Source organism: Coccinella septempunctata, chromosome 2, assembly GCF_907165205.1.
Source record: "Coccinella septempunctata chromosome 2, icCocSept1.1, whole genome shotgun sequence".
Classification (NCBI taxonomy): Eukaryota; Metazoa; Arthropoda; class Insecta; order Coleoptera; family Coccinellidae; genus Coccinella; species Coccinella septempunctata.
This window is the reverse complement of record NC_058190.1, coordinates 45,221,250-45,237,370: the sequence shown is the minus strand read 5'-3', so window position 1 is coordinate 45,237,370 and position 16,121 is coordinate 45,221,250. Positions and strand designations below refer to the sequence as shown.

The window sequence follows — 16,121 nt, the reverse complement described above, 5'->3', positions numbered from 1 at the left end:
TTAAAAGTGGTACCTATCTACATTTGCATATATGAACTGTGTACTTCGAATGCATTCATGGAGAAACGATTCACATAAATATCTCTTTTTTTGACCTTGACAAATACCACCCTCCGAAAAGAGGCATGTTTTCGATATCACTTCGAAAATATCAAATAGTTTTGTGCGTTAAGTTAAGAAACTCATTCAGTTCATAAAAGTGACAAAATTTGAACTGAACTCTAGTTCATTATTATTCTGAAATTTGGTCACAGATTCTCTAGACAAAATAAGGATCATTTTCAATTTGTGTCTTCTTTTTTTCCTCAGAATTAGGTCATACGAAAACCACAGAATTTTGTACACAGGAGTTTTATGATATGCGAAATCTCGTAGTGTTACATATTTTGGTTATAGAACCCCTTTTACTGGGCCAAAATATCTTTGGAGCCACTAAACAAACCGCGGGGTATATACCCTGCATACCAGGAAAGACTTTTTGATAGCTTACGCGATAAAGTAGCATTGAAAATTCAGAATTTTGCAGGTCCAAAAGGAAGAACAAATTCCTGGACAAATCCAGTAAGAATGGGTTCCGGAGAACTAATTCCCTGATTTCTTTTATCATAATTTCGATTTGGTCGTCGAAACACTAATGGAATTAGTGGCGCCAAGTTATGCAGCACGTGCTTGATATGGTATGGAATTGGGAAGAATTTCGAGAAAGGAATAGCTATTTAATCTACTGTAAACTTGAAGAATGCCTTTGTCGCTTCTTTCAACAGAAGTTTATGAATGGAATGTACGTAGTAAAGTTATGTCAAGTTCATAGTAAATAGATGAACTCGTAAATTCATCAATTAACGACATATTCAATTATAACAGGTATCGTTGAAAACGAAAGTATAACGTAAGGATGTGATGATAATAATAATATCTTTGATATCATAAATCAGTTGATATCAGTCTCTCGAAAGTTGAACCAAGCATTTATTGCTAAAACGACACATTTTACTTCATAAATTTATATCATATAGTTCTCAAGTCATGGAATTGTGAATTTATATCAACGAACATAGACATACATAGAGACATGTCTATATTTCTATGTCCACGAAAAAGATCAACCATCGATCTTGGGGGCGGTGCCCAATAGCGCCAGACAACGTACGCGGAATTGATCACGGTGTGCCAATGCTACAGTTGAAAAACGAGTATACTTTCACCCTCGTCGCATGCCCTTCGCTTCAACCCCCAATTCCATATCTCCCTTGACCTTGCTCGTCCGGAAAATCGATAAGCAAGGCATGGCGTTCCGTTTCCTAAATTGCGACCATATCCATGCCCTAATCCGCTTTCTGTTTCACCCTTCTTTGTGTTCGATGGAATGATTGCGGGGGTGGTCAGGTACGGATTGAGCCCGACGGCTTCATAGGTCAGGTTTTACGAAGAATGGCCGTTCTTATTACTTACAAGGCATCCACATGGTTCCAGCTCAAGCTCCTGTTTTTTGGGATACCCAGTATGATATGTCTTAATAATTAAAAAAAGTATCGATAGAGCTCGAATAAATGAGCACTCTTCAAGAAATTCCTCTCGCACGAGCACAAAGTATCCGAAATAATGAATGAAATGAATCATATCTACGTATTATTCTAGAATGCGTATTACAATGGGAAATTAGTACTTAATTAACCTCTTGTTTCGAGCATTATCTATCAGTTATTATGCTGGAATTATCACGTCAAGATTCATTACCTTGACATTTAATATACGATCCCTCTTTCCTGGAAATTTATTTATTTTTATTGGTTATAGGTCAAGTTTCCAAATATCCTGAATATTTGAACGTTCGCCAAAACGTTGCTTTCAAAGGGTCAACTGATGGGAGGTTTCGTTGAAAGTATCGTGTTGTATCCCAATAAAAATAAATATGATGCGATTCGGAATGAAGTTCGGAGAATATGTTTTTTCAAGTATTTTATATGATAAAATGAGGTTCATTGGTCCATAACTTTAAGTAAATTATGGACTTACCTAACCTCATTTCGAGGAATTCTTTGAACACTTTTTCTGCCAAAGTTGAATGAAAAGTAAACAGTCAACAGCCCTTCTGCATGTCAGCTTACTGAAATAAACGCAATGTTTTGATTATTTCATTAAACATGTTAATGAGTGAGATAAGGTGCAAGCTGAAATTTTCTCTGAGTATTCCATAGACCTATGTCTATGGAATAGAGACTCTATAGTCTCTATGTCTATGATCTTTGTCAAATTAACAAACATAGAAAACTACAATGAGAACAAAATTCCATAGACATGGAATCTATGCAAAATTCTCTTCAGAACACAGACATAGAGAAATTCTCTATGCCTATGCTCCAGAATAACAAGCTAAATCTATGACTCTACATATCTGTGATGTTTTATGTTATAAGGTTGATTCTGTGCATCTTTTAGACAGAGAAGCATTCAGCTAAAGTACCCAATCAATTCACTCGAAAACGGCGCATATTACGAGAAAATATGAGGAATACTTTTATTTTCACCTTAATCTTGAAAGTTGGTTGCTTTGAATATCTGGAATTTTTATAGTATTGGTCATAATGAAGAAACTTTAGGATTTAGGTGGAATTTTGTGTTCGTTGAAGATTCATCAATGGAAAACTCTCGGAAAAACTGTATCACGAAAATCATTCCATTCGATAGGATCGTTTGTGAGATATAACTGAAAATTACATTGTTCATCGTTTCAACCGAGATTTCAATCGAGCCAAATGGTAACGATTAAAGGTGCTTCTTTGGACTTCAGGAATCTTCTGTTGAAATATATGTACTCACCCTGTATAGTATACAATATGAGCAGAAGTCCTAAGAGACGTATTTTTCGAAGCAGTATATATAATAATAATATGAAAATAAAGAGATCCACCCTTCTTTACCAATATAATTTGGCCACGTACAATTTCTGATTCAACTTCCTACTGATTTTCAAACTGATGGGACAAAACAAACAACAACCCTTTTGTGGCTATAGCCACAAAAAGTAACTCGATTCTATATAATCGACTTATTTTGAGGGGGGTTGAAATTGAACGCAAGTAAAATCAGCTAGACAAATCAAATATCTCATTTTTTGACTGGTGAAAGTTGTTTCTTAGGTAGGTCATGTTCTTAAGAACGTAGTGTATAGTTGACTGTTATCATCGTTATCGTTTGAAATGGAACTCGACTCAATGCCTTCCTAGGACCTGACAGTTAATGCTTTTTGCTTTAATATTTGTTTAGTTTTGATAGCACTTTGAAGAAATATTATAGCGATTAGATTTTCTCGATTGGAGGGTAAAAACTCCTTTTGTTTGGTCTTCACGTATCACATTTCGAGGCGTTGAGTAATAATGGGAGCCGATTTGAAGAAAAACACTTTTATCTGTCTTCAGTTACTCCCTCAACCCATAGAAGTTGGTAACAAACATGTTTTCTTCAGACAGGTTGATTCATAGCTCTTGTTTATAACTCTAATCTAATCTTTTGGGCGTTTGTGAATTGATTGATTTTGAATCCGATGTGTAATGGTTTTTCCTCTCTAATTGTTTTAGGAAATACTTAAATAATCTCATGTCAACCTGTGGTTTCAGAGAAAAACACAGAAACTATAAATTATTCTGTTTTGAAACGGTATAACATTGGAATGCTTTTTTCTGACCACCAAAGCCAGATTTTCACTCAACATTTGTCTTCACAATTTGCAGATCTTTCCCAAATTTTTTTGCGAATTTAAATCCATGGATTTAAATCCTCCTTTATTATGTTTCTACATACAAAAAATCTTGTATGTGTATTATATAGGTATAATTTTAACCAGTTCTAGGCATTCATCATTCACAACCAAATTTAATACTTCTGATCGATTTATTAAAACGCAGTATGTGAATGACGTGAACGTTCAATAATTTTATCATTCTGTTAATCGCCTTAATGTTGGTATATTCTCGATAAGAAACTAATTAGCAAGGTGTAGTTATCATATTTCAAATACATTAATCTTGGAAATAATATTTGAATTACTAATTTGCTTCGATTGGAAAAAAGTCGGCGAAGAAATTGGATATCTATACGTGATCATCTTCGAGGATAAAACGATATTCATGGTTAATATGACGTAAATTCGAATCGACTTCAATATGCAAATAAAGGAAAAAATCATGAAATATGGTGATATCGTGTTGAAATTTCTTGTAACACAATTTGTGACAGTCTTTTCTAGATCGTTCCACTGTTTCATCAATAAATATTTTTTTAAAGTTTACTATTCTAACTATTCACAATTTTGTGCTGCCGACTGCAATGTTACAATCAGTTATGAAAACCCTGTATTCGATTCGGAAGATAGTCGAATTAGTTTTGTCATACAGAATGAGACAATATCGTTTAAAAACCAGAAATTATTGACGTGTTTTGACTCTTGAAATCGGGCACGTTTAAAAAAATTTCTGTCAGCTTGGCTTGGTCATCATTCACGTTAAAATTCGTTCTACAGGGAATTGAAGATCTTGGCTTCGGGCCAGCTACCTTGAATGAACGTTTATATTATAATACGACACTTCCATTCGACGCAAGAAATTTATTTTCATTCCGGGATTCCCTGCTAATGAGGCTTCTTGCCAAAGTGTAAAACTTTGTCAGCTCCTTTGTTTGTGGATAAGTTCCAGTTAGAGCTCATTCGATTCAATTAATAAAAAGTGTGTATATCATTTATTCAGTGTTATTAAATGTTTCTTCAAGGACACTACACTTTTTGTTGAGCTATTATTCATTTACCACAATAGTGTATACTACCTAACAATGAAAACAGTAGAGAGTTGGGTGAAAAAAATTTAATGTTGTATAATAGTTGGGACAATTTAATTTCCACCCGTTTTCTGATTTCTAAGAAATAATTAAAAATTGTTTCTAAGAATTGTCTAACTCGGAAAACCGTCACCATTTTTTGACTCCTTAAACTTTCTTCCCTGTATATTGTGGTTTTCCGCAGCAAAATGTGTAGTTTTTAAAATAATAATTTTTTATATAATTTCAAGTGATCACAGTTGATGTCCATCTGCTATTTTCTTAAATCAAGGATAAATATTTATTTATCTTTTGGGAATCGAGATTTGAACAAAACGAACATTAGTTTGCATAGTCATAACAAATGAGTCGATTCTGGGGTCCGCAAGATATGGAAGGGAAAATAAACTCTGATGGAGAATGTTTATTGTTGGGGAAAAATCTTAAAACAATGGAATTTGATAAGCTCAAGATATTATGCGTATATTATCGCTGGTATTGCTGGATCAATTTTGTTCAAAAGCTCTGTTGGCTGTGGAAAGATTTCTTGTATACTTTCCTGGATATTCTCAAGGAACCAAGAGAATAGCAATGTTATGTTCAACAATTTTTCTTTTTAAACATTTCCACAAGCTATCTTTGTGAAGGTTAATTTTGTCTTCATTAAGTGTGAAAATAGCTTCTACTATTCCTTTATTGCTTGACCATATATGACACACGTACTTGTACGTCGAAGATTATTGAAATATCGACTTTCTGTTCCTTCTTATTCTGATGCTACTTACCAATATAAATAACCATTGTTTTCATTTAGTTTTTCAACTGGTTTTCTCTGAACCTCCTCGTACCATTCATATCGTTGTCAAACAAAGGATCAACCGATGCAAAATGAATTTATGAAATGGCTTATAAACAACGGAAACGACTTTTGACTCCATAATGATCTAAAGTCTTCTCTGCAAACCGCAGGACTACAAATGGCGACCGATATTCAAGGCTGACTACCGATCACCTTTTATGTACTCGGAATCCTATCAGAAAGAATAAAACGAGGACTTCCTGGCGCTACTACAAATCCGTTTTTTGGCAAATGACGCCAATGAAATGAAATCAACTCGATTAGAAGAAATGCGATAAGTTTATTTTACACTCTACCGCCTTCACACAACGGAACGGACAAATTAGCAAAGATAAGTAACAATTCAATTCGTATTATCATTGCATATTCTTGTAATCTTGCTAGAAGGGAACATTCAATAATTAGTATTCATTGAAATGAGGAATAAATTGTGGCAGTGGCGGGGTTAGCATCAAGCTCTGGGATGTGAGCAGCTAAAAAATCAGTAATAGTTCCGGATTTAAGACCATTAGACTTATTCTAATGGGTGAAATATGTTCTTTATCATATACAGGGAGAGTCTTTGGCTCGTACAAATATTTCAACAGTGGATTCTTGAGGTCGAAAGGAACACTTTTTTCCTTTACCATTTTTTCCGAATCGGCTCGGTTCGAAAGATACAGGCTGTTGAAAAATGATAAAAAAAAAATTTTTTACTTCTATCTCACAAACGATTTTATCGAATTAAATGAATTTCAGAATATAGTTTTTCATTTATTTGATTAATCTTTTTCGAACACAAGATATCACTTACGTCTTCCAGTTTTTTCATTATGGCCATAATGTACCATAAAAATACCACAAATTCAAGGAACACAACTCTTGAAACTAAGTATTCTTCATATTTTCCCGTATAATTAGCCGTTTTCGAGTAATTTGATATAGGAATATTAAAAAGTACTGTGAAATTTGAAAAAATCGGTACTTTTGCGGAATACAACTCTGTAAAAGATACACAGATGTGTATTGTCACAGATTTAGCTAGTTATTCTGAAGGTAATTTTGTTTTCCCAGGGGTGGCACAGCTCATTATGAAAACTTAAAATGGCTATGTCTGTTTATCAGGGCAGAATAAGAAAAAATGGTATGTACGAGTCAAAAACTGTATCGTAATTTTGTAAGCACCGAGTCGGCAATTCAAAAGGGGAAATCAACTGCTTCAGTTGGTTCGGAAAATGCTCTATTTAACAACTAAACAGACCTTGTCATGGTAACTCTAAACCCTAGAGCTAGATCAGAAAACACACTTGATGAAGCCATCGGGAAACAACTTTCCGGAAGTCAACCAGTGGTTCGACGCAGATATGTCGACGTAATCCTGATTGACCTAATTCTGGTGTTATGCATGGCGATCAGAGTCTGCATTTTGCCTTTGGTAGAGAATGTTGGACGATTTTTAAGTTATCCTGTTGCTGATTCAACGCAGTAGATCAGCATCACAAACTCGATGAAGTTCTGATGAAGTAGCCTTGTTCTGAAAATATTCTCAAAGTCCTAAGACGTACGGTTGGACTAATCAACAATTCCTCAAACCCAAAGATGTCGTGGCAGTTCTGTTCGATCTATTGAGCTTTTAGGGTGATGTTTGTTCAGTATTGTTCTTATTTTTCAGTGTGGGGCTGGTAAATCGGTGGTGATCCAAGAGATGATACAGATACTGACGTCATGACTTATTCCCTCGAATAGCACCGCTTAAAGACGCTTCACGCGTCTTGATCGCGAAGCTTAGAACTTGTTAGAACATAGACTGACCTCGAACATAGACTGACTTCGAACATAGAATGAATATATTCAGAGAACATAGAATTAATATATTCAAAAAACATAGAATAATATTTGACTGTTCTTTGTTTTATGCATAGAAATTCGGTTTGAAATGTAATTAATTCATAGATCGTTGGAATTCATGTGATAAGTGGTATTTCTTTGGTCTTTAGGTAACATGTAACAGGTATGTTGTGCTAGTTGTATGTGTTAGAAATATGGTCATTGATTATTATTATTATTATCGCCTTTCACTGCACGCCATTGATATAGTTCTGGGTAATTGGGATAAAGAATCGGGGTTTTTAATATTCACCAGAGATCGACCAATAACGTCATCGGATTACCGCGAAGTCAATTGTCAATGATGCACGTTCTATTCTATTTATGTACTTATATCAAACGGCGGATTGCCGCGTTAGTGGCTAGGCCCTTTATGGCCCGCTCGCGCCACTCTATTTTAATCGTTCCTTCTATTTGTCTTAATTTCGACCATCTGCCGGACGAGGGGTCAGGGGGGTCATCGGTCATGGCGGTATTTGAACCCACTTAAATGCCCACCGAGCAGCAATTATCAGATACATCTTAAAATTTTATGTAACGCTCCCGGTACACGATTATGGGACGGACCAGTGGCGGCTCGTCGTGACCGATGATTCATACTGATTGATCTATCTATGCTATGCGATTTATACGGATCGTACGAATCTTTACTCAATCGAGAGCAAATTCAATTTGAGTGCTTGTCTGTTCAGGAATACAGGGTGAATCTTTGACTCGTACGAATATTTCAACTGTAGACTCTTGAGGTCAAAAGGATTACTTTTTTCCTATACCATTTTTTCCGATTCGGCCCAGATAAAAAGATATAGCCATTTTAAGTTTTCATAATGATCTTCGTAATAACAAGCTTAATCTATGATACTACACATCTGTGCATCTTTTAAACAGAGTTGCATTCAGCCAAAGTACCCAATTTTCCGAATATCACAGATATTTTTCATTTTTGAACATCGAATTACTCGAAAACGGCGCATTATACGAGTAAATATGAAGAATACTTCAATTTCAAAAAACGTCCAAATATTTATTAGATAGCGTCCAACTTAGTTTGGTTCTTTGAATTCTTGGTATTTTTATGGTACGTAAAAGTCATAATGAAAAAACTGGAAGACGTGGGTGATATCTTGTGTTCGAAAAAGATTCATCAAATAAATGAAGAACTATATTCTGAAATTCATTCAACTCGTTAAAACCGTTCGTGAGAAACTGAAGCAAATTCGCAATAGCTCTGTCAAAATTTGGCAGATTCGAATGATATTTAGCACATGGGAGTTAATGGATGAAGGAAATCATCAAAAATTGATTCTTACCAGTGGCGGGGACTTTCATAAAATTACTTATAATTTTTGTTATGATTACCTAAGATAGAAACGTTCAGGTAATCTAAAAATAATATGAATGATATGAAAAATTGACACCATTTCAATAGTTTCTTTGTCAGTCAACTCCAATGTCATTATTGACGGGTTTATTCATATTTCACCAAGCCACTGTTCAGCGGTCCAATTATAAATGGGGAGACATTAAACTCCTTGTTATCTCAGCTTGAAGGAATGCTTTATTCCTTTACCTTGGGTTATCCATAAAAATTTAACAGTTTGAGAGACACTTAAGATATATTAGTTTTGGTAAATATTTCTTGCTGTGTGATATTTCACGGCTAATTCGATCGACGATCGATTTATGGTTGCTGGGAGCATTGGGTCGTGGTAGGAGTGGCATAATTTCTTCTCAAAAACGAATGGTGAGGACTAACAATCAGTTCTCAAACTTTTTATCTAACAATTGACTTTAATACTCAATAATCTAACGCGAATTCAACTTAATAGCATTTGGAATTGTATTGATACATATCTAACTTAACGTTTGTACATTTATTTTCTGGATAAAGAAAATATTTCTATTGCGTATCTCATTAACTACACTGTGTGACGTATTATACTTATATCAATGTCACTAGAAGTAGTTGTTTTAAAGAGAGATCTCTGGAAGACAACAAATCGAGCAAAAATAAAAGCACATATTTATATTGTACCATGATCAGAATTCCAGATTTCATTTGACATATAAGATTTGGATGTTTCCGCTTCAAGTGTTTCCATAGATTAATCATTCGGATTAAAATCTCATCCTCTCTTCAAAGTTGAATTGAATTTCTCCAGAGCATACACTCAGTTTTATCTGATGGAGCGCATATCTGGATTACTAGGTTGATAAGGTAATGGGTCTCTTCATTTTTCAATTCCATTTTTAGCGAATTTTGCCTGTTCAATGACATGCAGGGAAGTACTCGTCGATTCTCACAAACGTTGATGTTAATCAGGGCCAATGCTCATTCTTCTTAGAAGTGACTGAGAACATTTTCCATTTTCGAAAACCTTTTACCTGGTGGTTGTGAGATTCATTTCCCGTGTTTTCAAATTATTCACCCTCTAAGAGATATTTGCGATAAATCAATTAATTTTCTATTCGAAGACAATCCTGGAAGAATTCAAATGTTAATGAATGGGTAATTCAGCAGGAAAAATGATTATAATTCCGAGTTTATACTATCTGGCGCTCTTATTCTTTACAAGTATGTATCGACTCAATATGTTACCCAATATATAATTTATGTATTTTTAACAGCTCATATTCGATTTGTTTTTGGGCACCTAACTAAATTTTGAACCTTGTATCACAGTATTTATAGATATCATTTGCGCTTATCGTGAATGAAACATTGGCTTCAGCATCAGGATCATTATGAGAACGTTGCAAATTTCAATCAGGGATTGAATATTACATGATTCATAATTTTCTCTAATGAATGACAAGAAAACTTCTGGAGAAAATCATGTAAGAACAATTAATACGCTGAAACTCGTCAATCGATTTTTGATTAACCTCAATTTCTGGCAAAAATTGTGTGTTTTTCTTTCACTTCTCAGCGACAGCCTCATCCAACCGTTTTTCAAATGGAAACGTATACAGGGTGTCTGTAGACAAATACGAAGGACTTAGGGAGATGATTCCCCAATGAAAATAAGCAGGGGTAGTTCCAAGATACAGCCTTTGGAAGGCGATGTCGAGTTGATAGTTTTTAATTCTTTGTACGGGTTCTAAAAAACACTGAGTCATAAAACTATACATAATATGAAGCACTGAGTAGATGTTACTCACACAATTTTTTTAGGTAGATAATTTCATTATTAGGGGTTGAAAATAACAACCCCTTATGATTTTCCTTCAAAAATTGTTTTCGTGGGATAGATTTTCGAAAAATAAAATTCTGTTATGGTTTCCCATTCGATTCTGCAGAAAAAAGTCTCTCGCAAAATTTCGATACAGTAGATATTTTTCTTGGAATAAATTTAAACTTACAAGCAGTATACGAAGGTCTATGTGGCAGAGAGTTGATGCATGTATTTTAGCGGGTGGTAGTCATTCTATGGAAGACTTATACGATGAAATGGAATGAACAATGATCAGAACTGCTTTTGTAAGTTTTTATTTATTCCGAGAAAAGTATCGAAATTTTGCAAGAGACTTTTTTTCCCCAGAATTGAATGGGAAACCATAAGAGAATTTTATTATTCGAAAATCTATCCCAGGAAAACAATTCTTGAAGGAAAATAACAAGGGGTTGGTATTTTCAACCCCTAATAATAAAATTATGACATCTAAAAAAATTGTGTGAATAACATCTAGGGGAGAGTTCCTTTGAATTGGACAGCCCATGAACCGGACGCTACAGTTTTCTACTACATTCGATAGTAATTTAGCATATCCTTTACGTAAATCCCATTTTCGCAACAAGGCGCGAGCCACAGGGTCAGCCATTTTCAAAGAGATCTCGATCGATTTTGCGAAAATGGGATTTACGTAAAGGATGCTGAATTACTATCCAGTGTAGTAGAAAACTGTAGCGTCCGGTTCATGGGCTGTCCAATTCAAAGGAACTTTCCCCTACTTAGTGGTTCATATTATGTATAGTTTTATGACTGTGTTTTTTAGAACCCGTAAAAAAAATTATAAACTGTCAACTCCTCATCGCCTTCCAAAGGCTGTATCATGGAAGGGAGGTCGATTTCGAAAAAAATTTATAGGAACTACCCCTGCTTATTTTCATCGAGGAATCACCTCCGTAAGTCCTTCGCATTTGTTTACAGACACAGTTGTAAAACTCACCTTATTTTACAGCCAAGAAGCTAAGTATCAACTTACGATATGATCAGACCTGTATTTTTGGAAACATTGCTAAAATATTTTTCTCGGTATACAAGCAGCGCCAGGCAAGTTCAGTACTTGGATGGGTGTCCGTCCAGAGGCTTGATTCTCACATGTCTTCGGGTTATTCCCGCAGTAATCGGTAGATTTTCATTGGTCAATTTTGTAGTGTCGCATGCGAGATTTATCCAGTAGACATTTGAGAATCGGGCCCCAGGTTATAAATTTTATCAAGCTCCCAAGCTCGCGAAAGATTCTGATTTCTCCTCAATGTTTTCCTCATTTTTCTTGCGAAGATTCACCCGTTTTTATGCCTGATCTATCCTAACGAACGTGAAGGCGTTGAACAATAGGCCTATGTGCAGAATCGCCGCCGTTTTCACAGGAATCCCTGAAAAACCCACACGGTCGCCTTCGCAACCGGTATTCCAATCACGGAGGCATCGCCGTCGTTCATGGAAGAAGAGCCGCAAGAGGTGGAGGAGCCTTTCTCCGGCCGATCTTCCGCACCCACTTCCGAATTTCCCAGAAAACCGCCGAAAACCGTGTGTGTGTCCCTCTCTCCGACCAGAACCAGTTCCAATCGAACGAAATTCATTCCGGGAACGTTTTCCCCCCAGCCGGCGTGTAATTTACGTCACGCCGCGGCGCGATCCACTACCGGCCCCGCCGTTTCGCGCGTACCGTTTTCAAACTTCAACATTCGAACGGCAAAGTCGATCCGAAGTACATGCTGCCTCCGAGTCGATTTCGTGATTTTGTCGCACAACGACCTTGTCTGTGAATTAAACTTTTAGAACGTTTATTTGTACTGGTATTCCGCGGATTGACGTACGCGTAACGCGTCACTGACGATTGTGTGTTTCGTTTTTCGAATTTCGTATCGCTCCATAGCCTACTTATGTCTCAGTTAGTGCCTTACCTGAATTTCGGTTTGGAGGACACTCACAGCTACGAAAGTGACTATTTTTACAACCACGAGATTTCCAGAAAGAAAATGGTGAGTCCTTTTTCCATCCGCTGATCCTCGACGATGAGTGATTCATCAATATTTGATCGATCGCTTATCAGTAATGTAAACATATTATTTATCGAGTGCGCTGTGAATCCGAGATTTGTTAATGTTGATTGATCGGGTTCTTGGCAACTGCTTTAAAGTTTTTTCCTCGTGTTGCTATCTTTCCTCATGTTACTATCTATGAGAAATGTAAGAGAAGTTTCTGCTGTATCGAACAGGAAATTCGAGCGATATTTACGTCATTCTGTTGTTCAATTAATCAGAAACACGTCGAGGTTGCTTTACGGTACTTTTGTATTCTAATTCGTTAAATTGCGTTTCCTATCTTAAAATTTTCAATTTTCATTGAAAAAATTCGGTAACTTTTCTCCCAACACCGTCCTGATTGAATTTATGTCTACACATTCACATGTGGTATTGAATGTTTTTTCTAGAAGTAGCGGTAAACACATTTTTCAACTCGCGAGAATGAAATTCGCGAAGTGTAGGAGCACTTTCAATTTCTAATGCCAGTGATGAAATATGATGGAATTGCTAGGCAACCAACGTTACTCTCGAATGTTTTGAATCGGCGTATTTCCACTATTTTCAGGCTGAGTAAAACGAAAAATGACTCCGGTGTATTTTGAATGTTTTGAATTTTACCCTCTGATTCTCTGATACATCGATCAACAAAAATATTCACTAGTAATTTTTCATATTTTATAATTATTTTACATGAATATCTCTGATTTAAATGTACGGAGGTTGTAGATTTCGTTCTCTCGTATCTCTCTTTTTCCACAATTTGCATGGGTCAGTAATTAACGAATTTAGATGATTTCACAACTTGTTGATTCGCCAAAAGTGACTCTTATAATTCGTGGAAGTCTCAATCGAAATCGCGAATCATTCCAATGAAGCTGAAAAAGTTATGGTTGATGCTTACCGGATTCTACTAGAATTTTCAATTGGCCACATGCAGCTGACAAACATGCAACTGACACGGTTTTCGAACGCCCACTATAGGAAAAATTAACTGCAGTACCTACACTAATTAGTTAATTGAATGTTATTGTAGGTGTTTCTCTTAATCTCTCGCTCTTTTATTCCCAATATATTTGAAACAATTCATCGACTGGCATCCTTTTGATTCAGTCATAAATATTATTTCTTCTTCTCCTCTTAGTTCTTTTTCAGAGTTCGCAACTGACAGATATAAAATTTCTCATAGCATTTTTCACGTTTTTAGATTACTTTTGAGAGGAAAAATTATTTATGTAGCGCATCATGTTTGGTATCGAATAAAGAAGTTTCTTGCAAGGGATGCAAATGAATTTTTCGAAATATCACTATTCATAGAAATATAAAGCACCACCAACTTCTAACAGCCAACATACTACCACTAAAATATTGAAGAATACTATGGAATGTATAGGTGCTCACTTAGACATCGCAGAAAAATCGAATAGATGTCTAAATAATTTTTTCAGTTTTCCGAAGGCAAGACATAAGTTTCGTAGTTTGTAAAAAATAACATCCATTTAAAAAAAACGTCGGGAGTTAGGCTTTGAAATTTTCAAAATTTATAATTTAGTGATTTTTGGCAAATAACACCATAAAAATTCCAATCTTCTAAATGAAAATTACATTTTGAATTCAAACAATAAATAAATAAATAAATAAATAAATAAATAAATAAACAAATAAATAAATAAATCTTCATCACGAAAGTAAACGAAAAAATGCTATACGATATGAGCATCGAATGAGGTATTGATCTGAACAAAGATTTACGTGAAAAATCTTGGTTTCAGCATGATATTTTCAGAAATACCTTATTAGGGTTTCAATTTTCTTGGGATACGCTGAAATAATTTCCTCAAATTGTTAGCATAAAGAAATTAAACCTCTGAAATTTTGGTTTCTTATTATGTATTCTTCTAGTATCTGATTAACGAATTGAGCTGAAATCAAGCAATGTTGATTTTAATTTGTGATTAGTAGGTAACGTGGGTACGTAAAAAAATTCGTCGGTTGAAGGTTGATGTTCTCTGTGTCTAAACCAAGTCTTTTGCTTCTTTTCGGTACCATTTTCCAGGTAAACTGTCCAGCGCTCTGGATTGTTGTACTGAAATTATCAGTAAATTATAAAAATGGTTCAAACCGACATGCAAAAAGCATTCATTATTGAATGCTACTTCAAAAATGGGAAGAAAACAGCGGAAATATTCTATTAATAAATGTTTCAGCGACTTCAGGATCAAGGATTTCAATGTTGATGTAGATTGTATCAGTCAAGTATTGTTTCGCGATGTGTTAGCGTTTTCTGCTATCAAATTATACTTTTATTTTTCAAAATGGTCATTATTCATGAGTGATCGTTCAACTTAGGTACTTTTAAGAGTTGGGTTCTATGAATTTCTGGTATTTTCATGGTATGAAATGGTTGTAATGAAGAAACTGGAAATTGTGGTGGAATTTTGCCTCCAGAGAAGATTCATCACAAAATCTACATTCCGAAGATCATTTCATTCGATAAAACCATTTGTGAGATATAACTAAAAATGACATTTTTTTATGGATGTTCGAAAGCCCGAACAAAAGTCCGAACCGAATTGAATAAATGGTAAGGGAAAAATTTTTCTTTTGACCTCAGGAATCTTCTGCTAAAGTCAATGACTAACTCCATAGTGTCCATACACTGAAATAAAAAAATAATTTCCTACCACTATAATATGTGGAAAATTTAGTCGGTAAATCATTTTTCACGCTCGTGTCTAAAGGTTTATTAGTGGGAATGAAAATACCTAACTAGGGCTTCCAGAGCGTGAGGGTGTTTTAGGAAAAACTTCGGGAGTTTTCCTATGACATATTGGAGTATTGTTTTTTTGCACGATTCTGTGGCAAAAAGTTCTTGCGAATCACAAGAATGAACGTGGGGTTCTTTCAGAACCGTCGGTGGTCCTGCAATCGTAAACAATTTCGATAAAACGAAATTCATTGTTGAACTTTCCATTGTCTAGCCATAATCCTTCATTTTTTTACTCCACATTCAGGCACCAAAGTGTCGATACGTCTTATCAGAGCCAACGATTACAAAGTTATCGGACGTCTTTTGTTTCCATTGTTAGTTTTCAATAAAGCCAACCATGTTTCTGTATCGCTTTGAACACGTGCAGATTTCCAGCCATTCCTACCCATTTATCACGATTATTTAAACTCTCCTGGCGTAATAGATTATCTCGTTATTTCGTTAAAAATCACGTATGGAAAATCGTTATCAGTATTCCGGTCTTTGTTTCGATGCAGAACAGGAAAACTCCATTATCTTTTGTTTTATTTGTTCAATAAATATCGCACCATTTTCGGACGCGAATT

General features: G+C 35.3%; 1 protein-coding gene across 4 annotated transcripts in view; it reads left to right on the top strand.

The window, feature by feature from the left end:
* The window catches only part of LOC123306453 (transcription factor kayak), a 54,636-nt gene that overhangs the window by 4,201 nt on the left and 34,314 nt on the right, over nucleotides 1-16,121 (top strand). The window contains exon 1 of one of the 4 annotated variants that reach the window (XM_044888459.1): nucleotides 12,388-12,743. The exons of the other annotated variants lie outside the window; for them this stretch is intronic. Coding sequence (XP_044744394.1) covers nucleotides 12,645-12,743 — 99 coding nt within the window. The 5' untranslated portion in view covers nucleotides 12,388-12,644. Of the gene's footprint in view, nucleotides 1-12,387; nucleotides 12,744-16,121 lie in introns of those variants that run through there. 4 annotated transcript variants of the gene reach the window in all.